General features: G+C 37.3%; 1 protein-coding gene across 3 annotated transcripts in view; it reads left to right on the forward strand.

Moving 5' to 3' along the window:
• The window catches only part of USP25 (ubiquitin specific peptidase 25), an 88,854-nt gene that overhangs the window by 39,758 nt on the left and 23,439 nt on the right, over positions 1-25,657 (forward strand). For all 3 annotated transcript variants that reach the window (XM_056489687.1, XM_056489696.1, XM_056489703.1), the window contains 10 exons: positions 10,361-10,447; positions 15,077-15,214; positions 16,105-16,181; positions 16,908-16,981; positions 18,430-18,578; positions 20,833-20,960; positions 21,729-21,824; positions 22,127-22,288; positions 24,691-24,899; positions 25,096-25,166. In XM_056489687.1, coding sequence (XP_056345662.1) covers positions 10,361-10,447; positions 15,077-15,214; positions 16,105-16,181; positions 16,908-16,981; positions 18,430-18,578; positions 20,833-20,960; positions 21,729-21,824; positions 22,127-22,288; positions 24,691-24,899; positions 25,096-25,166 — 1,191 coding nt within the window. The remainder of the gene's footprint in view (positions 1-10,360; positions 10,448-15,076; positions 15,215-16,104; positions 16,182-16,907; positions 16,982-18,429; positions 18,579-20,832; positions 20,961-21,728; positions 21,825-22,126; positions 22,289-24,690; positions 24,900-25,095; positions 25,167-25,657) is intronic.

Below are 25,657 nucleotides of genomic sequence, written 5' to 3' on the forward strand. Positions count from 1 at the left end.
GGAGTCATTAAGATAAGGAAGATAAAGCCTGGATATAAAGAAGCATTTTTTTCCCACAAAGACAGGCAGGCAGTGGAGGATGCCTATAGAGGCTGTGCAGGGTTTGTCAGACCTTGGAAAGTTTGAAGATGCCTGAAAAAACGCCCTGAATAGCCTGGTCTGATCTCATAGGTCAATAATGTGAATAATGCTAGTTAGTTTGGTACCCATCATCTTCTATAAATTCCAGTGTTGCTTTCCACCATGTACCTCACTGTATATATAGTTTTGAATTTAGCTTTCTTCTTACTCTGTCTCATAGGATGTTTTTGTCAGTTCATGTTTTCCAACTCCTGTCTCTACCATGCTGCAAATCTCTTTACTAAGCAGACATGGTCAAAACTTGCTGTCCTTTTCAAATCACTTCTGAATTTTACTTGCCAATGCAGAGTTGGTGAATTTGCAGTAACCTCCCTTCAGGCTGGAACAGATGGTTATTCCTCTCTTAATTTTTGATTGCCTATTTGTTTGTACCTGGACCTTCCATCTCACCTCATTGGTGCTTAGTTAAAAGCTTATTTTGAATGAATTCTTCCAAATTTCCCCTCAACTCCCAATAGACTGCATAAATTGGATTACTGTTTTGCATGTACTGCTTGACTTGGAGGTTTTTGAGGTGGGTCATTTTGTTTGTTGGTTTGGTTTTGTATTTTTAATGGGAAGGGTTTACTTACCTGCATGTTGTGTGTAGGTAATGCTGTAGATAATGAAATTGAAAGATTTCTTTATTTGTTCTATTACCTTCTCCCTTCCCTCCCACTGAAGTTTTTTTGTTCTTAGGCCTCTTTTCTTTCAGCATTTAGTAATCTTATAGTTGTTTGAATTTTCCTGCAGATCTTTTGGTATTTCCCTTGTTTGTCTTTCCTCATTTCCTTATTCCATTGGATGCATAGCTATTTTTGCAATAGCAGAAACATTGTCTTTGTCCTAACAGAAGCAAAGATTTTATTTCTATGAAGATCTTTATGGTGCTCATGTGACTTGGTGTTTTACCCTCTCTGTGTAATCAGATTTTACATTCCTAGCAGTCCCAAATCTAAAGGACTGATTTTATGTACATGTGCATTTCTATTAAAGACTTTTTTATGTAGGAAACTGAGAATCTTTAAGTAAATGTTTTTATGGAAACTTGAATTCTTAATTTGTTAACCACAGAGATAAGAGCTGAGGGCAGAGCATGTAAAAGCCTATGCTAGACCTATGATCTCATGTTATTTATACCCAGTGTGCAACTTTATACCTTGAAAACAGATTAGAAAGAGACCTAGCTAGTTCTTATGGTCACCAGCCATACCATGTGAAAGTCTGTGGTGTCTGGAATTATAATGGCTTGATCCTAAAAGATAATAAAACTTCTGGAGTTAGGTCTATGGAATGTAATTCAAGCAAACCATCGAAAGATTTATAACTTCACTTGGTTGAAAATTTAGGTTATTAATATTGTCTGTCAGCCAGGAAGATTTATGTTTTGAGCAACCATCCCAGGAAATTTAATGCATGTTAATTTAGAACATTAGCTAATACCATATTTATTTATCCACAGACAGATTGGCTACTTGGGTTGCATTGACTATGTAGAAGTATTTTCTTGATTTCTTTGGGAGGCTTTTGTAACCTGACACATCACATAGGTCAACAATATCTAAATGTTAACTACTGTCAGTCACAATGATATATTGTGTAATATAATCTAAAACTAAATTGCAAAGAAAGAAAAGCCTTCTATTTAAGGAGTGCTTGTTAAGGAAAAAAGGGTTTTGACATTTTGATGCTTTCCTTTTGCAATGTATGTTTTTTATAGGCACCAATTAACTGACTTTGTGAAATAATGTCATAAATGGTTTGTGTATTTGCCTTAAGAGTGTGAAATTCCTGAAGACACGTTTGTATTGAGTGACAGCAAACTCTCAAGATTCAAACATCACTGGAAATGTTGCCTTTACCCTGTATTTATTTGTGCCTTAGAGAAATAGGCACATGTGGAAGTCATCCTCCTCTGCAGGGGAAGAAGGGAGTCTCTCTTCAGAGGGCTCTGAAACAAAGTTTTGCTTTCAACAGTTACATTCAGCAGGGTTAGAATGAGCAGTAGTATTTTTCCTACAATGTAACTTCTAAAAGTCTTGCTCTTGAGGACTTCTGACTTGATAATAACATGAATTTAAAACTGAGTCCCCAAAAGAGTATGTCAAAACAAAACTGTATTAAATCATGTTCATTTCTTCCTTACCTGCCAAGAAATGAATCAAGTTCCTCAACGTTTTTTCTACCTCTTCTTAAACTTGTAATAAACCTACATTTGGGACACGAGTTCAGCCATGCATGATTTTGCTACTGTTTAGTTAGGTGAACATTTATTAAAGGATCCATAAATCTTGAGGCTTTAGAATACTTCTTTGTTGGTTGTGTGTTGTTTTTTAATTTATTAATTTTTAAAATTTCTCATTATTATATTATATATTATATATTATATATTATATATTATATATTATATATTATATATTATATATTATATATTATATATTATATATTATATATTATATATTATATATTATATATTATATATCATATATTATATAATATTATGCTCTTGAAATAGAACTTAAGACATCAAGTTCTTTAAAGAAACAAAACACAAGTGTTCCACTGTATGTTTTTACTTTCCTGCAGTAGATTTTAGTGGCCCCCTTGTGAAAAAGTAACGTCACAGTTTTTCTTGGCTGTAAGAGTTTACAGCCTGAAAATGGCTTAGAAATAATAAATTAATGGAGCCTGTGGAGTGGTTCCTTCATCCCATGCTGAGCACAACTTAAGAGTTTTCAGGACATGGGATGCAGAGGGGAAGTAACTCACAGGACATGGATATGTTGCCGGGATCATATCTTAGCCTTCCTTTCTGTGCAAGTTTTCCCCCAGATGTTTTAGTTTAAAACACTGCACCATAGTTAACTTTATCTTTTGAAGTTCCAAGTGGGCTTCTGGTCATGTGCAAGAAGCAATGTCCTGGCAGGACCAGCCCTGTGGAAAAGGTGCCATGGGAGATGCCCAGATCATTCCGAGAATGTCACTGAGTTGGTGTGCCAAGGTGGATGGCTGTGGGAGAAGGAAAATGTGTGGGGAATCAGTGAAAACTGTACTGAGTGCTGCTGTTTCCCCTTTCTCCTGTCCCATTCCTCATGTACCATGTGCAGTCTCTCCTCCAGTCTCATGACTTGCAGAGGGCTGGATTGCAGCTCCTCCCTTTACCAAATGAGGTATCCCAACAGGACAGCTGGGGCTTGGCATCCCCCCACACTCCTTTCTCTGTGAGTTTATCACAGTCTGATAAGTTTTCTTCCTCCAAAAGTGCATAGCTTACTGAATGAAGTTAACAAGCATAAATCTCCAAGGGTACTCTTTAACTTCTGTTTTCTGGGTCCCTAACACCAATTCTGGCATTTTACTCTGTTGCATTGTGTTTGAGAGCAGCCTTCTTGTTTTCCTGATGTCAGTATATTTGGGGTCAGGATCTCCTTTGATCCTAGACTTCTAGTTCTGGGAAGTAGTGAACCAGCTTGATGGGTGAGAATCAAGCAATTATTTCCTTCCTAGTTGGTAGCTCAGCTACTTACCAATATTGTTCTTTTTGAAAGCAGCCTACCACAACTATCTATCTTTTACATTGCTTTATGTTTCTTATTTGTCATGATGGATGCAAAGGGTTGTGATGGATGATGTGGTAGTGCATTAATACCAAAAAGCCTAGGATTATATTATTAAATGTATACATTTCTACATCATACATGAGTACCTGACTTCCCTGGGCATGCAGTGCAAGGTTGTAGGCTGAAGAACATTCAGCGCTCAATCCCCATATGAGTTAAAATGGTCATTGATGGAGTATTTTTTTTCCACTATTTCCACAGTGGGACAGCATGAGGCAGGGGTTGGTGGGGGATATGATGTAAACTGTTCTGTAGAGTTTCATGGGCAGAGGAATAAAGGTGTTGGAAATTTAGTTTCTTGCTTGCCATTTCTCTCACTCCCTCTGTTTCTCTGTAAAGTGAACCTGTCCCTTCCAAATTCAGTCATCCTATGATATTTGCTCACAGGGTATTCCTTTTCCTGCTTTTTGTGCTTCTGTAGTCTCTGGTTCCCTCAGGTTGCTTGTGTGATATTTCAAACTTTTACCTTAAATTTGGTGATTGGTAATATTGCAAAATTTGTCACAAAGGCATGGGGAGCTTTAATGGATCATTGCTTTCACTTTGACTCATAAATAGTTGTGCATGTAATTAAAATAAAGGATACAGGATACATTGTTTAGGTGTGTTATTTAAATTTACATCACTAAATTTGGGCAAGAAGTTGAAAACTGTAACCATGTAAGGAAATGTTGGCTGTGATTTTTTTTTTTGTCCTAACAGATTTTTTTTTTTTTTTTTTGCTTGACCATGTAATAGAGGAGTGGTTGGATGGCATTTCTTAGTATGTGCCAAGACACAAGCATAAAGTGAATTCTTCTGGACACATATCATACTTAGCTGTCTTCTGAATTGCAGTAATGTTCTGAGTTTGTTGCTATAAACAAGTAAATGTTCTCTAAATGCAGGCTGGTAATTCCATGGTGAGCTGTTTGTTTAAAATGTTGACTTAACCCAAGCCTGCTAGAGGTCTTAGTTTGGCTTTGTAGCTCAAACAGTGTGCAAGCTGTTTTCCATCTTCTTCCATGTTGCACCTCAGCCTTCTGGAGATGTAAGACATGATAGCTTAAAACTGCAATTTATACCTAGGTTTTCAGCAGTTTGGAATGCTTATTGGTTGTTTGTTTATAGATAAAAATGTCCTTTTAGAGGTGCTATTCAAAGCTTTTGAGACCTGGGATTGAATCTGTGAGTCTCAAATTGCTAAATGTTTTCCTCATCAGTACACCTGTACATGTTGGGTGATTGTGCTGAAGTTCAGCCATCAGGCAGTGTCATATCTGTCCATAGGAGCTTTTGTTTCAGAGGGGAAGAGAAATAGAAAACTCCTCTTTCTATACTTTCACAGTGAAGTTTGAACAGGAACCTGCTCAAGTCCGAGCTTTGAAGCTGCTTTGCTCACTTCCCTTCTGTCTTCCTTATGTGAAATTGTCTAAAGAATGCAAGAGAAGCTTTAGACTGTGCCAAATCCTCAGTGTATATAAAGAGGCACAAAACTATGTTTTGAGTGGCTTCCTGATTTTCTTAATGCCTATTATTAGTCTCTGCTCTGGAAACAGGATTTACCACTTAAGAGGAATTAGACACAAACAGGTGGAGGGGGAGACAACCCCAGAGTAAGTTATAAGGAGGAGCAGAGTAGAAGGGAGTGTTGTGTCCAGCAGAGCAACCAGTGCAGTAGCAACAAGCAGCCACTTTATGGACTTTGTTGTGAGAAAGTACTTTCAAGAATATGAACCAAAAAGGAAAAAAAAAAAATCGATAAATAGGAAAAGTCTGGAAAACCTTAAAGAGGAGAGAGAAGTGATTCTTCCAGTTTAGAACCAAAGAATGGCCTGGGTTGGAGGAGATCTTAAAGATTAACTGTTTCCATCCCCTGCCATGGGCAGGGACACCTTCCACTAGACCAGGTTGCTCAGAGCTCCATCCATCCAGGCCCTGAACACTTTCAGGGATGGGACCTATGCCAGTGCATCATCATCTTCCTAGTGAAGTATGTCTTCCTGGTATCTTATCTAAACCTATTCTGTGGGTGTGAATCCATTCCCTCTTGTCCTGTCACTCCAGGATAGTCTCTCTCCATCTTTCCTGTAGACTCACTTAAGGTGCTAGAAATCCACAGTTAGGTCATCCTGAAGCCTTCTCTTCAGGCTGAACAGTCCCAATTCTTTCAAGATATAGGGATATAGAGTCCAAAAGGCTTGCAAGCTGGTGAGAACTGGACTCAGCTGTCATTGAAGTTGCTTGTGTTTTTACTCTCCACATTTTCCAGTATGGAGCTATGGGCACTAATATTCAGAGGCATGCAGGAATATTAAATCATTAAGTGGTGCAATATTTAGGAGTACTTTTACTTTAAACTTTAGCACTTCAAATATTGGGAACTAGTAAACTCCATATTCTTGAGTCTTTTGTAGGAAACATGGCAATCATGCAGGTAGGACCATGTATTCCATAGCTCTATGTTTTTCTTTGAGTTAACATGGATAAAATGTTAACCCTAATAATACTCAATCTTCCTACTAAAACTGGCTCTATATATCTTAAACCACCAAAATTGTTCATAAAGTGAAGTAAGCATAAATCTAATTGTCATGTTGGCAGAGGCAAACTATTCCAAATAATATACTTTATGACATAGGGCTCTATGTTTGCTTTTTATTATTAGAACAGTAATGATGCTTGTTACACAAAGTGAAGGTAGATATGGTATTGGCTATGCGGCTTTAAATAAAAAATTAGTTAAATAAATAAATGTCAAATTGGAAATGCATAGAAGGCTCCAGATGACTACATGAGGAAAATGGGTGTTGTGATGTGCTAACACATACAAGTTTTCAACTTTTACAATATCATGTTTTAGCTAAATGCCAATACCTAAAGGAATTTGGTTTAGGAGCTCTGTGGGAGTGCATGCCTTTCTTTTTCCCTTCCAAGAGTTGCTTTTCAAGCTCTCCTAGTATGATATATTTAGTTTTTGGATTTCTTCCTTCTGTCCTATCTCCCTTTGCTTTCCAAGTTTAACCTTTACAAATTCAATGGGAAGCTGTCTGTGTTCATAGTATTATGAACTTCAGCTTTTCAAGCAAACTTGTATAAAGCTGATGCATATTAAAAATGCACAGTTCTTGTGCACATTTATTTTCCTTTTTCTTGTTTTTTGTTCTCAGTGCTGGAAACAAATGCAGAATTGGAAGTCAAAGAGAACCAAATGTTTTAATCAATTTGTTAGTGAAATAGCTGTTTTTAGTGGCCAGTGCTTACAAACTTGCAAGAATCCACCAGAAAGCTTTCTGCAACAGCTTGTTGTATGATCTTATATCTAGACTCAGAAGCAGGATTTTCCTACCAGTGTTATTGGTGTTAGTAACTTTATTAATTTAGGTCTGCTGGTGGCTTTTAATGACCTGTGTTGCATGCTAGGCATTTATACATTTAATATGCTGACTAATTTATATTCTTGCAGCATTAATGCAGCACTGCAGTTCTTGAATGTTAAGAATTTTTCCTTTACTCAGTCAACCTAAATTTTGGCAAGGTCCTTTTATTTGATAATCCTAGACTTTAAGGGAGGAAAAAGGAATAAGCAGAATGTTTTAAGGGAAACCAAGGCAACTTACATTGAGCTCAAGCACAATTTCTAAATGTAAGTAAACATTACTCATAAAAGTGAATGTGTTAGTACCTTACAGTGTAGAAATTACAACTCTTCCTAGTTCTCTCTGGTATAACTGAAAATACATTATAACCACTTATTATAGAGCAGGGCAAAGTCACAAAGTCTTGTTGCTGCTCAGTATTGTTGGTGTGAATGCCTTAAACTGAGACTGGATTGCTGTTCTTGTTTATTCTGATTTACTTTTACTGTCTTGTTCATCCCCCAAAACTGATAGAAAACAAGGCAGTATTCCAAAAATCTGTTGGTGTTCATGGCAGTTTGAATTGGTGTAACTTATCTTGGCTTGGCCTAGTTTCCAGATGACAGTTTTTAAATGGTTTAAATGCACTGGGGGAAAAAGCCACAAACCCACCTTGTAGAGAGGTTTTCTTTCATGCATAAGTTTTGCACACTTTAGTCAGTTGTAAAGGTATTTGATCAAGGGCAGTAGATGTGAAGTATCCCCCTTTCAGATGCAGCCTTTTTTCTTGTACTGATACTCCTGACACCTTTGTGCAGCTGAAGCCAAGTGGGTAAGAGGTGAGGTGCTGTTTCATGCACTGTGTTTGGAAAGCAAGTGTGTTTGGAGCTTTAGGCTAGGGTCAGTGCATGGCACTTGGGCCAGGGACAGTCTCTGCTTTGTCTCTTGGTGGCTGCAGAAGAGCAGCTTCTGCCTCATGGGCCACTTACCCTGGGTGCAGGGAGCCTGGACTGAAGTTGGCTCAGCAAACTGCAAAATGTTTTGCCTCACTCCTTTCTGGAGTGGTTGGCCTTGGGAGGGTTTAAGTGAGCAGGTTCCTCACTGAGATACTTCAGGGACAAAAATAGTTGTATTCAGACACTTGTTTACACTTACACTGAGAAATGATCTTTTTAAAATGAAGGTAGAAGTTTCCTTAAGTTGGTTTAGCTCAGTACAGGAGAGCTACAGCATGACACTGTTCTGTGTGCATTAGTGGTGTTGGCAGCAGATAAACTGTGAGGGCTCTGCTGCATCTCAAAACAACCATGCATAGTGTAACCTTTTCTGGCAAGAAGTTTAATGACTAAACATCATGCATAAGAAATTTTGAATAGAACAAGGCTGAAGAAGAAAAGAGCAAATTGGACAATCCCCTTAATTACTCTCAGCAGATTGCACAGATAGGTTTGTTCAGGTCAGTCGGAAAGCATGGGATTATATTCAGTAGAGTTCTGAATTAAAGAAACTGAATTTTTGTGAAAAACTTGTTGAATTGAATGCCAGGCAAAAATGCTAAACTTGAATACAGTTTTCTGTACATAATTTGTGTGTTTGTATTATGAAATTGGCCTGCTCAGCTGCTTGGCACTTTGATGGCACTTGGATTAGTTATGGAGAGAATTCACCCTTTGGACATTATATTTCAGCAGCTGGTTTATTTTGTACATAAAACATTGCTATGTTTTGCTTGATGAAGAGCCCACCAGTGGAATTCTATTACATCATGAGACATAACTTCAATTAGTATCAGCTTCTAGACTGACACTTGAATTAAATATTAACATTTTCTTTGCTTTGAGTAAGTAAACAAAGGACTCTGTTTTAATCTCCCATCTCTGCAAGGATGGATAAAAAGGGAACATGTATTTTGAACAGCAAAACAGGAGAAAAGTTTGACTATTCAGTTGTCTACCTTGATTCAGCAAGGTCAGAGAGGTCTTTTCTTGGCTGATGTTTTTGATACTTTTTACATCTAAAAAGAAGTGTGACAATGGTACCTCTTTGTTTTGTTGGAGATGCTGTATACTGTGGGGTGTGGGAAAAGGTTAGACTCTGGACAGGCTTTTTCACAAGGAAAATCAGGAACATTACAATTTTGCACAACCTTTTTTTCCCTACCAGTATGTTCTAAATTACTGGAATAAGTGCATAACCTCTTCACAATTTGTGTTTCACTTATTTGGCACTTTGGTGTTGAAAACTTGTTACACTGATGTGATCTGTGATTTAAGTCTTTACATGGGTAGGACAAATTCTGGGATCAAAGTCTATTGCTGGGGTAAGCAAACTCTGCCTTTTCAAAACAAATAGCTAAGATATGTGATAGAGTGGGAGGAGAGTTAATTATAGATTGAAAACCCAAGAAAGTAAGGAAGGCAGATCTTTCCTGTGCTCCTCTGAGTATGTTTAAGGTACTTCAGACCTTTCCTCCTACCCTGTCTTCATCAAAATGCTCTTCTGTAATGAAGTGATTTTTAGTTAAGATGTTTTTTATCTGTACAGAAAAGCACTGATGCAGTTCCACAAGTTCTGAGGCATCCAGTTTTCAGCCCAATGTGTTTCACTTTTATTGTTTGCAACCCAGAGTCATCTTGCTGTTGTACTCTCTTGGCTCCAGGCTCTGTGTTACACTCAGGAGTTCTTTGTGGGTGTGCTTGCAGACACCTGTTTTCATGTCCTAGACAGACAGACACCTGTCTATTCATGTGTCCATAAAATGGGAATGTTATCAGTCCCTTACCTGAAAAGTTGTATAACCCAATTTCCTTACTGTAATGTGCATCCCTCAGATCATACAGGAATGGGAGGACAGAATGCAAAATGTTCAGCTAATGCAAGTGGAATTAAGTTGCACATGCAGAGATGTATTCTGTGCACTGAGGAGTAGATGCTAGAGGGCCTACAAGATAAATTTTAGATGGCTAAACAGTGTTTCATGTCAATTTGAAAACTGACAGTTATACAATCCATAAAATTCCTGTTGTAAAATGTAATTTGCCTATCATGTAAAATTATTGTTCCTTTTATGTGATTAAGTGCAGAGATATTTTTTTATTGCACTGTTTTCTTGGCAAAAGTAATTGTCTTTTGGTGAAAATATGTTTAGCAATACTTTGCCTTCTGAAATAAAACTTAACATTGCATATGTTTAACACTTCATTTATTTTGCTAAGGCTTGTTTGGAAGAGTTTTGTATTGTTTGTAGAAGTGCTAAGATTTTCTTAATTTTTTTCTTTTCAGTCATTATTTAACCTACTGGAGTTTCGAAGACTAGTTTTGAATTTCAATCCTCCTGCAAACGCTCAAGATTTGCCCCGAAACCAAAAGGTAAAACAAGAAGCTGACTTCCTCTTGTGGCTGATGAGGGCATTTCTGTTTTGTACTTGAATTTTGCACTGTTCTCTAGCTCATATCAGCGTGGGTTTTAAAGGTGTCAGTTAACAGTTCTCTGAGCTTCCTGTTGTGGATCTTATATAAATGGCATCAGCCTCACAGCAGAGTATGGGGCAGGGTGCTGAGAGAGGCAGAGCATTTCTCATGTGAGTGTAACTTGTCTTAGCAAATGTATTTTATTTCAGTTCCCTCCCACTCATGATCCGACATTGAGCTTTCATTTATTAGCTTGTCTCTTGTGGTTTTTCAGGAGGTGATTATAAGTATAAATTTTCTCCTGTTTATCCTGGTACTCATATAGGACTGGGGAGGGGAAGGCCTTGCCTTAGGTTTCTTGTGGCTTCAGACTAGCAAGGGAGAATGGTCATGGAGTGGGGGACAAGACAGACCTGATTTTCTACCTTCACAAGCATCCTTTGAGGAGAGATACAAAGGGAGCCCCTTGGCTTCTGTGTTATGAAATGGGAAGGAAGAAGTGGAAAATGAGGTGGCTGCATGAAATGTGAAGACACTCGATTGCCTGATTTTTAGCAGGGACTTACAGAGCAATGAATTTTTGCATATCCGGAAATTAGAGATTAGAAGGGTTTAGGTTGAGAAGAACCTTAAAGATGAATTAGTTCCAACTCCAGTGCCATGTTCAGGTGCACCTTCCACTGGACCAGGTTGCTCAGATCTCCATCCAACCTGGCCTTGAACACTTCCAGGGATGGGGCATCCACAGCTTCTCTGGGCAACCTGTGCCAGTGCCTCACCACCCTTACAGTAAATTAATTAGACTGTTGCCCCTTTCTGTCAGATTTAAAGAAGGGGGTGTGTTGTCAGCCTTTTCTTAGTTGTTTGTCCCTTCAGGCTTGTCTGGCATGTTCACTATCAAAAGTAAGAGCTGTAATTAGAGAAGCGAAAGAAAACAGACAAAGAGAAGACAGTGTCCATTTCTAAACCTCTGGGTATGTTCATAAAAGGGATATTGAATGTTCAGTCAGGGCTGGATAATTTCTCCTCTGCCCAACCCCCTTCTTTCCTCACCACATTCAAAGTGCAAGAAGTCACTTTTTTGGTTGGAAAGCATATTTGCATTAGGTCATGAGATGGTGTGAAAATAAAACACAGGTAGTGCTCCCAACACAAGGTAGGGATGGGGCAGTGCATTTTAATAAGAAAGATAAGTCATGTTTTACGAAGAGTTGTGCTAAAATCTTTCTATTTTTAGATTGACTTTCTGCCCAGTATTTAATTTTTCATCATATAATTTGTTTTAGTAATATCCTTCAGTACTCAGAAATTCCATGTTCATTTTTCAGCATGTAAAAAGCAATTGACATCTAAAAAGTGGTATGAAATAGCTGATAACAAGCTGTTGTCTTCATAAACATCTTGCCCAAGCACCGACACTTGCAGCCAAATACCTTCAGCCATTCCAAAGTGCTTTATTTTAGAAATTCTGACCATGACAGACAATAAGTTTGTGTGGGATGGTGTGACACCAGGCAAGTGCATGGATATGTGCAGAAACCTTGTGTTCTGCAGGCCTGCTGGAAAGAATCTCTGGCAGTAGTTTGTGTTCTCTCCTTTCTTAACTAATATTCCAGAATGAAGTAACATTATTACTTGGTGTACTCGTCTGTCTTATCTACAGCTGCAAAAGGATTGAAGAGAATTTAGGATAAGGGATCGCTTTTCTTGTTTGGATTTAGGCAGAAGACATAAGCAAGCATGGCCCCAGATGTGGTGCCTTTATTTCTTTATAAGTCAAGGCAATTAGAGGCAAATTGATTTAGAGTCACAATATAAATTACCGGTTGACAATAGAAAAAAAAATAATAAAGTCCTGGAACTTACTTCCAACTTAGTTAAGACTATTTTGCCTCAGTTTTGGTTTTGTTTTTATTTTTATTCCGATATTAACTACCATATGTGACTGACATTTTCTGGGGTCAAATTTCCTTGCTAATAAAGGACATGTTTTAATAATCCCAGATTTTGAATACTTGGGTTTACATCCTGTTCTTCTTCCAGTTGGTGGGAATTAGAGTTTAATGCTAGGGTCATGACAACCTCTTGATTTAGAATTAAAGCATGTGGTTGTACTTCAGGGAATATTGCAGAGCAGAGTGTTTGTTCTTTCCCATCAATATATTGAATCCAAATGCTATGAATAATTTGGCATATAAACTTTTTAATCCAGAAGTAATTGGTATAAATTTTTACTTCAAAAATCCTCCAAACAAACAACAACCCCACCCTATTTGTCTCAGCTAATTAGGCTTTGATTTTTCTGGATTTGAGTATACACTTAAAATCTTCAATTTGATTTAATTAAAATTATTTAAATTTTAAAAAAAAATTGTCTTCCTTGGTTTTTTTTTTTTTTTTTCTGTAGAACAAATTCAGTTCTCTGTAGTTACTGCAGCTTCTTTGCTGTCCCAGTTCTCTTGTCTCTTGCTGTCACATGAACAGATCTTTTTGCTGTACACTGAGACCAGCTAAATATTTGTCCTCGGTGATATCTTCAGGAAGCATTTTATTATCAGAGGAAAGGGGTTACTGTGCTCCAGGTTAGCACATCCTTCTGCCTGTCCTGATATTATTGTAATATTATCATTATCTTACTCTCCTGGCAAACTGATTTGCCATAATGAATGTTTGCTATGTTTTAAATATGTAGGGTGCTTTAAAAGCATTTCTAATAGTGAGTTATTCCTGCATGTATTAAGAAATTATTTATGCAGGCAGGATAGGCGATAAAATGGAGAATGTCTTAATTACAAAATCTCCATACAATGCTTAGTTAAAAATTATTTTAATTCTTTTTTTGTTGGTGCATGTGCAGGATGCTTTAGAGGTGAGAGCTATACACTGTGCTGAGATCACTTCATCAGTTCTTTGTTTTGATGTGCAAGTCCTTTTGTGGAACTCGGTGCCTTATTTTAGGGATTGGCTCACCTGGGAGATTTTGGCCCATTTTGAAGATTTTAGAGTTTGTTCTGGTCAAGGGTCACATCTAATGCATTAAATTGAGCTTTTTCAAAAGCAGCAAGGATTTTCCTAGTTTTAGAGAACTTTTGTAGCTGTTGTAGATACTTGTGTTGGGTAATCCTACTGACATTGGTGAGCAGTTGTTCAAGCTACAAGTACAGCTAAAATTCAGCCAAAGTTGTAGTGTAAATTTGAGTAATGCAGTAATGTGCTATGTACATTATAATAATGCCTATGTACTTCAGATTTAATGAAAAGAAAGTAAGATCTGGAGTATTCTGTGGTTAATCATTTGAATTGTGCATATGAACTATCACTGGTATTGAAGCATCCATATAAAATGTATCTAAAATCTGAAATCCCATTTGTTTTAATAGAACACTTTATGAAAACAGCAAGAAAAATAGAATTTTTCAGTTTTATTTACTTCTTTTGTTGTTATATAGTGCTTTAAGTATCTAAATAGGAGACTGAGTTTGTTCTTAAGTTAGGATGATTTGATGCTGTATTAGAGTGGCACTTGAAGTGCAGCCTTTTCTGTGAACAGTATTTATAACTGGCAGGTATTTTGCCAGGTGGACTAGAAGAGCAAGTTAAATTCTGAGATTTACATGGCTGGAAGTATTTCCTAGGTATTACGTGGAACACATTGAATTCACTGTGCAATTTTTAAATCTAAAGTAAGCCAGATTTTACATACAAAAATCTTTCTGCCCCCTGGATTGACACAGGAGTGACTAAACAAGTCTGCTGTTTGATGAGCATCTGAACTAGTTTGTTATCAAGTAATTCCAGTTTGACCAGTATGAGACATCTGTGCTGCCTTTGAATGATACTTTGTTCTAAATACAAGTGGATATTACATGGGGTTTAATTTCACAAGTATTTGCCAGCTATCTACTCAAGAGTAGATATCCAATCTCCACAGCATTGGTAGCCTGTGATTTAATCTATGATATTTGTGTTTCAGTTTATTTGTTTTTCATTATGCAGGCAGAAGGTATTTCTTCTCTTCTGGAAACCAGCAAAAGAATGCCATAGTCACATGAACTGTACTTTGGAATTGGGTAGAAAGGAGAATAGCTATTTTACTTGTGTCAGGAGAAATAATAAAGGTTAATATAGACCTTAGAAATTTAGTCTTTAGTAAAAAATAAGCTTTAAAAAGGTGCTAAATAACGTGTAGGCTCATAAGAAATTCTTCTAGAGGTATGGAGTAATGCTAGTTACAATAAGTAATGCATATTGTTGCAGTGTGTTACTTAAGGCTTTGTCAGTCTGAAGAGAAATATTTTTCTCCTAAATGCAACTCTCCTTGTCCAGTTGTCAATTCAGGCCACTTCCAGACAAACAGTATAATCTAGATATGATTTCAGGGAGCTTTTAGTTTCTGAAATGGAATTTTCTTCACACTGAACTGCATTATTTTTTAATACTGACAAATAAAAGGCATGCAGCATTACCTTGGTAGTAATACAAGTAACATTATATATTATTATGACATTGCTCAGTTTATTGGGAAATGCTTCTGTTCAGTAGATTTCTGTTATCACTTTGTTAAATGTTTTTGTTTTTCACATACAGGAACATAGGAATCTGCCTTTCATGCGTGAATTGAGGTACTTGTTTGCACTTCTAGTTGGTTCAAAGAGAAAATATGTTGATCCATCAAGAGCAGTTGAAATCCTTAAAGATGCTTTTAAATCAAATGATTCCCAACAGGTAAACTCCATGTATTTTCAATCAAGTTTATGCATGTTTTTATATTGTAATATTTTATATTTATATTTTTATTTTTATTTATATATTTATATTGTGATAGGAGATACTTACCATGGACAACAGAATTTCAAAATGTCCACAGAAAAGCAACTTCTAATTAATCTGACCTTTTCCTATAATGTTATGTGATTTCTGGTTACATTTATTGGAAAGATTAAAAAAGTCCAGACAACAGGACTATTTTGTTCAATACACTTTCTTCCTATTATTTTAGAAATAGTTCAATATTCTTGCTTTTAGGATTTAGTTTAGCTTCTAAGACTGGGGGTTTTTTAAAAGAGAAATACTGCTCTGATCTGACAGTACATCCAGGGCTGTACTGTTAATATACAATCTCATTATACTGCTTGTTTAGATACTGGTTTGGAGGATCTAAATATTCATGTTCAGGATTATTACCCAAATCTTAATGTGCGTGTTCTCCTTTTTTTGGAGAAACATTATGTTTCTTCAGATGCTTTGTTTTTCCACATGAGGTTATGTGGCAGAGGTGTTTAGTCACAACAGCACTCTGAATTTAGTGTTTGATGAAAGTAATATTAGTCAGTGCTTGCTAGATACCAAAGGGTTTGAACAATGGGATTCACGAGATGCCTTTGGACTAGCATGGTGTGAAAGCTGAGCCCAAGTAACAAGGATCACAGGACAATGTCACTGCTGAGGAACACCAGAGCCACTCATAGAAAAAATTAATCATGGCACAGTCTTAGACATCGTGTTGTTTTGGAACACTGGTGGAGGGGGAAAGAATTTTGCTAAACTGATCTTGTAAGGTGACACTTTGTTGTGTTCTATTACATATGTGAACTGATGACTTTATTTTTTAACAGCAAGACGTTAGTGAATTTACACACAAATTATTAGATTGGCTAGAAGACGCCTTCCAAATTAAAGCTGAAGAAGAGAGGTAAGATGTTTTTTTTTTCTAGTTCTGTATGTTGAACATTTGGATGAGAGCAATCAAACCAAATGACTGAAAAGCCAATTCTCTCTATGGCTGAAAAAAAATTGACTCTGTAGCTTGTTTTAGTTAAGTGTGGCTTTTTCCATACATGTTAATACTTTTGGATTTTTTCCACAAGTTGTCTTTTTTCACCCTCTTATTTCATGTTAGAAATCTAGCTTCATTAAGTCCAGAGTATATAAAGAGTAGAGGTGTTTTGTAGATGATCAATTAAGCTTTTTTATTTTAATGCTATTTTGCTTTTTGATTCTGTAGTTAAAGCACTTCAAAACTCTGTCTCATCTCAGAAGTAAATACTCATTTTATTAGTGAACATCTGGAAACTCTTTTTGAATACATGATTTTTTTCTATAATGTTTCAAGAAACAGTTTTTACAAGGGTTTTGTAGAGTTTAACCACTCGTTATATTTGAATTGAGTATTAAATCTGGTTTGCATAGATTGTCTTAGAATGAAACGCTTTTGAAAATTAGTTTTTAGAATATACTTTTATCCGGAAATATCTGAATCCTTGTTATTGTCATTAGAGGAAAGTACAAAAATAAATTAACAGTAAAATGGGCATCCTTTTAATAATGAATTCAGAATAGTCTGTTCATAGCTTTGTAAGTCAAAGGTTGTATCTTTGATTTGGATTGTTTTGCACTAACACAGGTCCTGTTTTTTTAGGGATGGAGAGAAACCAAAGAACCCAATGGTGGAGTTGTTTTATGGACGATTTCTAGCAGTAGGTGTACTTGAAGGTATGCATCAGAATTTACTTGGACTTCTCTGGTCATGTCTGTTCTGTGCTTGTCCAAGCACACAGGAGACTGATGCAGGTTTTAGGATTTTAGCTACTTCTGCAGAAGCAGATGGGGAGAACACACATAGACGTTTGTCTTTGACAAATGGTTGGTCAGGTATGAGGCTGAGGAGCAATGCAGTGAGCTGCAGGGATCCACAAAGACTGTTTTCATAACCTTCAGGAGCTGAGTGTAGGTTCTCAGTGCAGCAGAAGTTGGGGTGAGATGCAGAGGGAAAATGCTTGGAAGAAATTATCTGGGTACTGTTACCACTTACTAACAGTGTACAGAAGGCAAGATACTGTATTTCACTGAGCACTTCTCTCATGCTTCCTCTGACTCATTTAATCCAATTTAAAACTTCAGCTATTGCATTTCCTTCTGCACAATTTCTCATATGGAAAACTCACCCTCCTAAAAGTACAGTTTGTTGGAAAACAAGTCAGTGGAAACCTGCTCAAGGGCAGTGTTGGAGGGAGCACTAAGGAGGTACAACAAGCTTCCCTTTATCTTATCTGTATGTAATTAGTAGATCTGCAGAATTGTACTGTTCTCTCTTTCCAAGAGCCTATGAAAGTATTTTTGAGTAATTTTGGTGTTGGTGATTCTTCCTCTCATCCAAATGAATGACTTTTGCATTCAAATGAAGCAGGTATAATTTTTAAAGTGGCTTCCAGGTTATTCCATGACCTTGAACATGTTTCTGAGTTGTCAGATTTCAGAATCATTCTGCAGATTTCTTGCTAGTAGCTAGCATTCTTCCTCCTTTATATTTAGCTACTTTTATCCCTTATGTTCTTATTTTAACAGAGAAGACTTGTAAAAATCAAACAAATTAAAAGAAACCTAGGAGATGCAAGACTTGTTACTGACTTTTAGGTTGAAATAACTTGTTCCTCATATTTCTCCTCATGCTTGCACTTACTTCTTTATACAGTGTTACCAAATTATAATCTTTTTTTCAGTACAGAAATGAGTGTTCTCTTTTGTGGCTTTTATTTGTAAAACGTACTTATACAAAGGGCTCTTTCAAATGAGCAATTCCACTGACTTTGCTAATACAATATACATTTGTATTATGAAGCTCCTATTTGTAGGGGAGGACTTTGATTTATATGTGTAAAACTTCCCCATATGTCTGTGGTGCCAAGTAATTTTGACTTTTGCTTATTACCAAAAGATGCTAAAACAATATAAAAATGGTCTGAAGAGGAGAATATAGTAATTTTCAATATTGTTTGAGCAACAGTTTTGAATAAGTTGTCTTTGGGCATATAATTAAATTGTTCAATAAGAAAATTTGGGTATTGTTCAGTAGACTAAATCAATTGACCTAGGATTTATAGGGGTTTTTTTAATGTAAATGTTTTTTCTAAAACATTAACTGTTCAATTTTTCATGTGAAGGTAAAAAATTTGAAAACACAGAAATGTTTGGCCAGTATCCACTACAGGTTAATGGCTTTAAAGATCTGCATGAGTGCCTAGAAGCTGCAATGATTGAAGGGGAAATTGAATCTCTCCATTCAGAAAACTCTGCAAAGTCTGGTCAGGAGGTGAGTTAAGTGTTTGTATGGACTTCTCTTGGGATGTTGTTGTAGTGCCCTTTATTTTTCTTTGGGTTTCCTGTCTGGTTTTTATGGTTCATGGCACCTGCTGTATAGGTGGAAATCCCCATTGCCTGTAAACGCAGAGCTACTTTCTCTTTACGCAGCTGTTCATGTTTCATCACAGTTATTTTAAAGATGGGAAATCTTATGAGATTTTTTCTTGCATAGAAAATTCAGGTATAATTTGTTCCTTAAAGTCAGTCTTCTGCAGTAACGAAGTTTTGCTTCCTTTAATCGTATCAAAGTACACACGGGTTTAATTGTGAAGCCTGGTGACACACACTAAAATCATCCTCCAGTCTGAAGTTCTGGTGCCAATTCTGTGTTTTAGAACAATTGTTTCATGGCATCTCTTTTACAATGAGCATATTTCCTGAAATATAATTTGAAGAAAACAGAATCTCATTAATTTCTTGGTATAATCCCAAGTTTAGTTTCTTTGTGCAAGGTGAAGAAACCTTGTATGTACCTACTACAAGAGCACAATTGTTCATCTTAAGAACTAAAGGTTGTCTTGCAGTTATAACCTGTGTGAATTCATGCATGCAATGTCAGTTCTGTTATAAATGCTTGACTAGAAATGTCAGACTTGGGTGTTGTGGGTTTTTTTGTTTTGGTTTTGAGGCTTTTTTACTTGTAATATTGGGAAACTGGGAAACAGCAGGATAGTGATGTATAGGTCTATACTGTTACTCTTCTAGTTCTGTGAAATTCTCAGCTTGTCTTTTTAGCATGTGGAAATAGAATTGAAATAGTCATATGACAGACTTACAGTGGTGGAAAAACTAAGAAAAGTAATATGTTAAGTCCAATTCTAGAAAAAACATTGCTTAATTTTTACCAGGGCCAAGTAAATTGGTTATGTTTCCCAGAAATCATCCATAGTAATATTGCTTCTTTTAGTAGCTGAGTTTCAATATAATGCCTGAAAGATGTTACAGTGCATTGGAAGGTTTGGAAGTACTAAAGAGCTCTGCATTTCTTGTAGCTTTAACATGGTTTCTCTCGACTGAATAAAGACTTCAAGTAACTTTTCTCAGAGCTGATTGATATCAAAGCTTAAAGAGAGCAATAATGTGGTGCTCACATGTGTTGAAAGATCTTCAAAGTAAAATTCTGGGTTTTTTCCATATTCTCACCATTGACTCTAATGGGGTATTTAGCATGACTATTATTAGTATTATTAGTAGTAGTATTGTTATCATGATACCTAAAAGCCTCAGTTATTGAGCAAGGTGTCAGCAAGTGAGCTAATGTAGGAACAGAAAAAAGAGACAATCTGTGTCCTGAGCAACTTGAAGCCTGCTTCAAGAGAATTTTAACCATGGGCACAGGAAGAAAAGGCTGTTTGCCAGGTGTTGTATGAAAAGACTGTTCAAGACATTTGGCTGAATAGGAGAACTTGAAGTGAGCCCTGAGTCAACTGCCACATCTGAGCTATGACACTGATGACAAATATATGTCAATGGTTTCTGCAGCAATCAGAAACTTCAGATGATGGTTAGACACCCAAAATTTATTAAATGGGTAGACTGTGATTGTTATGCTTGAGAATGGAGAGGAAGAAAAAGATCTTCAGTGCTGAAACTGGAGCTGGACTTGTAGTTGAGAAACTATGTAAAAAAAGAAATGAGGAGTGTGGATAAACCTCTGCTGAGTAGTCAAAGACAAATGGGGTAAGATGATGATAGCAGTGATTAGAGATATGAGTAGAATCTTTAAGCTGTTAGTATGGAGGAAATGTCAAACACTTGCTGATCCTGTTTCAGAGGGTATCATTAGAAGCTTTGAATGATACCAGGTGAATGAAAGGATCAGAAGTTGAGTCTGAGGAAGCAGGAAGAGCTGGTGTAAACAACTCTTTTGGTGTTATTGAGGAGTTAAGGGAACTTATCTTCCAGTTGGCAAGGCAGGTGGCCTCAGGCATGTGCTGACTTTTATATGAGCAAAATAAATGTGAGTAGAACAAGTATTTCTGCCTCCTCTGCTGGAACAGAGCAAAGCTCTTAAGCAGCATGGGCAACAAATGGTCTGTGATTACACTGAAGGGAGAAGGTGTTAGCATTGGAAAACTTAAGCTGACCCATCCTCTAAACCAGTTTCTCTCACAGCTGTGTCAGTCTGCAGGTATTGTATCATTATGACTGAATTTCTGCTATTGGAAGGCATTAATTTTGGGGATTTCTGTTTCTTCATCCAGCACTGGTTCACAGAGCTTCCTCCTGTCTTAACTTTTGAGCTATCAAGATTTGAGTTTAATCAAGCTTTGGGGAGACCAGAGAAGATACACAACAAATTAGAATTTCCTCCAATTTTGTATCTAGACAGGTATGGTATAATATTATCAACAAAATTGTGGTGTGAATATAAAATAAATCTTGTAAGTTTGTTAAAGTCTTATGCTCACTTCAATCATAGTAAATTTATGTTTTGTTTATACAAGTTAGGGTTTTCATGGGTTTCATCTGTTTCAGAAAATACACACAGATCACAATTTAAGACAAGGCTGCTTTGTGTCAAAAACCTGCTTCCACTTTCATTTATTGCTCAGTACTTGTATTTCATGTATTGCTAGGTACTAGGTACACAGGCAAGATACTCTGAAAAATCACATAATTTATGGGTGCATTTGGGAAACAGGGTGACAAGTGGGATATTTCATGGTGTTACACATACTCTTCAAACATGCAGTCGGTTCTCAGCATGAGTGCATGCAGTTTCTCTGTAGAGCAGAAATATCAGGATAACTTTCAGTTAGCTGCTGAATGTTGTTTATGAACCTAAATAATGCAACAGGAGTATTGCTGTGGTTGCCACTAAAACTACTTGATTTAGAGTATCTCTAAAAATGGCTTTCTAATACATGTTTGTCATCCATGGTATTAACAGAGCTTTTGACACTGGGGAAAAAGCATCATCTGAAAGTTGTGGAAGGGAAGGCTCACTTTCTTTTCAGTTCTGTTTTAGTCCTGAGTATATTGTAGGTTCTGGAAGGTGTGAGTTTTTATTAGTACTAAGCTGTATGGCTGATGGAGACAGATCTCAGTTTCACTATTGGGATACTATGGGCTGACGCTATTTTCTCATGTTTTACAGGTATATGCACAAAAACAGAGAAATAACAAGAATCAAACGAGATGAAATCAAGAGACTCAAAGAGTACCTCACAGTTTTACAGCAGAGATTAGAACGGTACTATAATAACTGTGTAAATGCAAATAATATTGTGGACTACATAGAATAACTCTTTGCAATTATATACTTTGTGCATAGTTATTTACCTGAGATCTCCTTTCTGTATCTCTTTTCTTTTACCCTTTCTTTTGAAGCTGTGTATAAGTGTTGTAATTCTGATTCATGAAACATGCTAGGAAAGGTTTTCTTTAATTAACTGCAGTCAATCAGAAAAAAAATACAATTTTTTTTTCTTTTTTTTTTTTTTTTTTTTTTTTGTATGTGTGAGTCATGGCATTAATACATTTTGTGGTTAACAGATATTTAAGCTATGGTTCTGGTCCTAAACGATTCCCCTTGGTAGATGTCCTGCAGTATGCCCTGGAGTTTGCCTCCAGCAAGCCGGTGTGCACGTCCCCCGTGGATGACCTGGGTGCCAGTGCCCCTGCCAGCGGCACACTGCCACCACAGATCCCCCCCAGGTAAGGGCTGCCTGCTGCTCCCCGGGGCAGAGGCCACAGCAAACCTGCCTCTGGGGGACAGGGAGCACGTTCAGCTGCTCTGTTCACCAGACCAATAAAACCAGGCATCTCCTAAGGGGGGTAGTGTAAAGTTTCTACACTTTTCTTTCAGCACAGCAGGCTTAAATAAACAAAAATGTTAATGACCTGGGTTTGTCTCATGCACTCACAAAAATGTCTTCACAAGGAGATTACCATTTTCAAGCATAGCCCAATTCCATCTACAATTCTAAATAGACAGAAGATTCTGGTGAGGTCATTGATTTCCGTGTGTATTGTTTAAGAATCTGAATTGAGCAGTGTGTATGTGCTGCATAGCATCAAGGTTTCTGGTGTGCAATTTATCTGTTACTTTTTGCCTGGGAGCTAAGCTCCTTTTCTGCTGTACAGTTTGCATATCTTACCAAATTTGTCAGGAACCTAGATAATCTGACTTCTTAAATGCAGAGTAGCTAAAGTACCAGAGAGAAAAATGTCCAATAGCATTGTTTTTCTCCCTGTTTGAGATAGTAACTCAGTTTAAGGTATTAAGTGTATGCTCAGTCAGTTTGCTCATGATGCATACCAGAAAAGGACCTGGGGTGCTGGTCAGCAGTGGCTGAATATGAGCCAGCAGTTCCCAGGTGGCCAAGAGGGCCAGTGGCACCTGGGCTGGATCAGCCATAGTGTGGCAGCAGGACCAGGGCAATGACTGTCCCTGTGCTGGGCACTGCTGAGGTCACACCTCAATCTTGTGTTCAGTTTTGGGCTCCTCACTGCCAGAAAAACATTGAGGTGCTGGAGCATGTTCATAGAAGGGCAGTGGAGCTGGGGAAGGGTTTGGAGCACAAGGCTGAGGAGCTGCTGAGGGAGCTGGAGAGACTCAATCTGGAGAAAAGGAGGTTCAAGGGAGAACTGATCACTCTCTACAACTCCCTGACAGGAGGTTGTAGCCAGGTGGGAGCCAACCTCTTCTCCCAGGTAACAAGTGACAGGACACAAGGAAAGGGCCTCAAGTTGCACTAGGGGAGGTTTAGATTGGACACTGAAAAATACTTTTTCACATAAAGGGTTGTCACATGTTGTAACAGGCTGCCCAGGGCAATGGTGGAGTCCTCTCTGGAGGTATTTAAAATATGTTTAGATGTGGCACTGAGAGTCATGGTTTAGTGGTGGACTTGGCAGTGCTGGGTTAATGGTTGGACTTGATCATCTTAGAAGTTTTCTCCAACCTAAGTAATTCTATGGTAATAGAGTTTAATTTAGGATTAAGTGGATAGTAACAATTAATAACATAGCTGTGTATGCTGTATTTGGACAGTAGGGTTCTGTCTTCTGGGTCAGTCAATGTTGTTAAATTTGTCATTCAGAGAAGTGAAGTACATTAATCTAAAAAGGCTTTAAAAATGTTTCCCATGCCTGACTGATATAATGCCACAGAAATTGTGATGATTGATAAGAGAAGACAAACTTCTGAAAGTTAGCATTGCTTGTGTGAAATGCAGTATCAAAAGTAATAAACTGCTCAAACTCCTGTATAGGAAGTTTGTTCTGTAGAAATGTAAGTATTGTGGCATTTTTGTCCATTTAAGACACTGCAGCATGCTACATGGAGTGATATTTTCAGCTTTTAATGTTCTCAGAACTTTCTAGACTCCTGAAGAATCCAAGTTCCTCAGGTTGTATCATGATGTTGTACACAAAGTAAAAATTCAGTGGCGTGCAAGAAAGATATTCAGATTCCTCTTATGTAGTGTAGTTATATAGATGTGATCTTGTTGATGGGAAGAGAAAGACCTGTAACAAGTCTTAATTTTTATTACCCTGCTGCTCTTGCAGAATTCTCTTAAGATGGCTGCTTAGCAGTTTAAGTTAGAGTGGTTTGGAACAAATTTAGATTGGTTGGTAGCACATTTCCGGTGGGGCATAAATATCAGAGGTGCCTTCATTATTGCTGTTCAGCTAAGAAGCTGTAGGTAAGACATTAGAAAAATTATGTCTGCTAGGAATAAGACACATGAAGGAAATTTGTGCTGATTGGATTTTATAGTCCTTGGCCATAAGACAAACTGCTGTGATTTCTCTCTCTGCCATTTGGCTGTAAATGTTTCAAACCACAGTGTATGACATGATTTGAAATTGTTCAGTAGTGTTTCAAATAAAGCAAACTTTGTTGTTGTGCTAATATGTAATGCACACAAAGCTTTCAGAATTTAAATACTAACTTCATGTTGCTGATGTAGTTACCTGTTCTGGATTGCATTTAGGAAATTGTTACCTTTAAAATGCCCGTTTTCAGATGAAAAGTTTATTTTTATGGTGTAACTTTTAGTCTTTCTATGTGATGATTAAATTCTTATATTTCATGTTTTGAATGAATGCAGCACAATAGAGCAGCAAGGGCCTTCATCATCAGATGTCCCAAGCACATCCCCTGTCCAAAGATCAGTAATACATAAACCATTCACACAATCACGGATTCCCCCTGACCTGCCCATGCATCCGGCCCCGAGGCACATCACGGAGGAGGAGCTGTCTGTCCTGGAGGGCTGTTTGCACCGCTGGAGGACTGAAGTAGAGAATGACACAAGAGGTAATGCACACACATGGGAATGCATTTGTCCAAGTGGGGGAAATCTTCCATCCAAGAAGGTTTAGCTTTTAGCTTGTAGATAGATGTACCACGTGTGAAATGCACCCCTGCTTGGCTTTTCTTGAGATAAAGATACAGTCATGTGCAATTATACAGCCTTGTGGAAGAGAGGTTCTTTCTTCTCTTTGTCTTTCAGATTTACAAGAAAGTATATCTAGAATACATCGGACAATTGAATTGATGTACTCTGACAAAACAATGGTCCAAGTAAGTACAGTTTTGGCATGAGATAATTGAAAATAGATCCTCTTTGGCACTTTTTAAAAGTTTTTAGATGCTTGAAAACACAGCAAGTATACAACAATTATGTAGTGTTTTGAGAAATTTCATTGGAAAGTCATAATGGGTTTTTTAAGCCCTTTAGTTGAGCAGAGTCAGATGAAAGACAGTGTTGCAGTATTTTACAGGTGACATGCTTAAATTCAGGCAACCGTGATGAAAAGCCCAAATATATTCTATCTCTGATCCCTGTTTTTTACCTGAATGCAGATTCATGCAACAAAACTTTCTTGCCCTGATTTGCCCATATTGCTCAGTAACCTTATGGCTTTAAGGTGGTGAAGCATTAGACACAGGAAAGTACTATTTTTACTTTGCTGCTTAGTGCCACTGTGTGTTGCAACTTCCATGCTAATGCACAGAAATTCAAGGCTGCTTAATTCCAGTGAGTGGTTTTGTTGCTATTGGCTTTTTTGTTT

This window comes from Oenanthe melanoleuca, chromosome 1 (assembly GCF_029582105.1).
Source record: "Oenanthe melanoleuca isolate GR-GAL-2019-014 chromosome 1, OMel1.0, whole genome shotgun sequence".
Classification (NCBI taxonomy): domain Eukaryota; kingdom Metazoa; phylum Chordata; class Aves; order Passeriformes; family Muscicapidae; genus Oenanthe; species Oenanthe melanoleuca.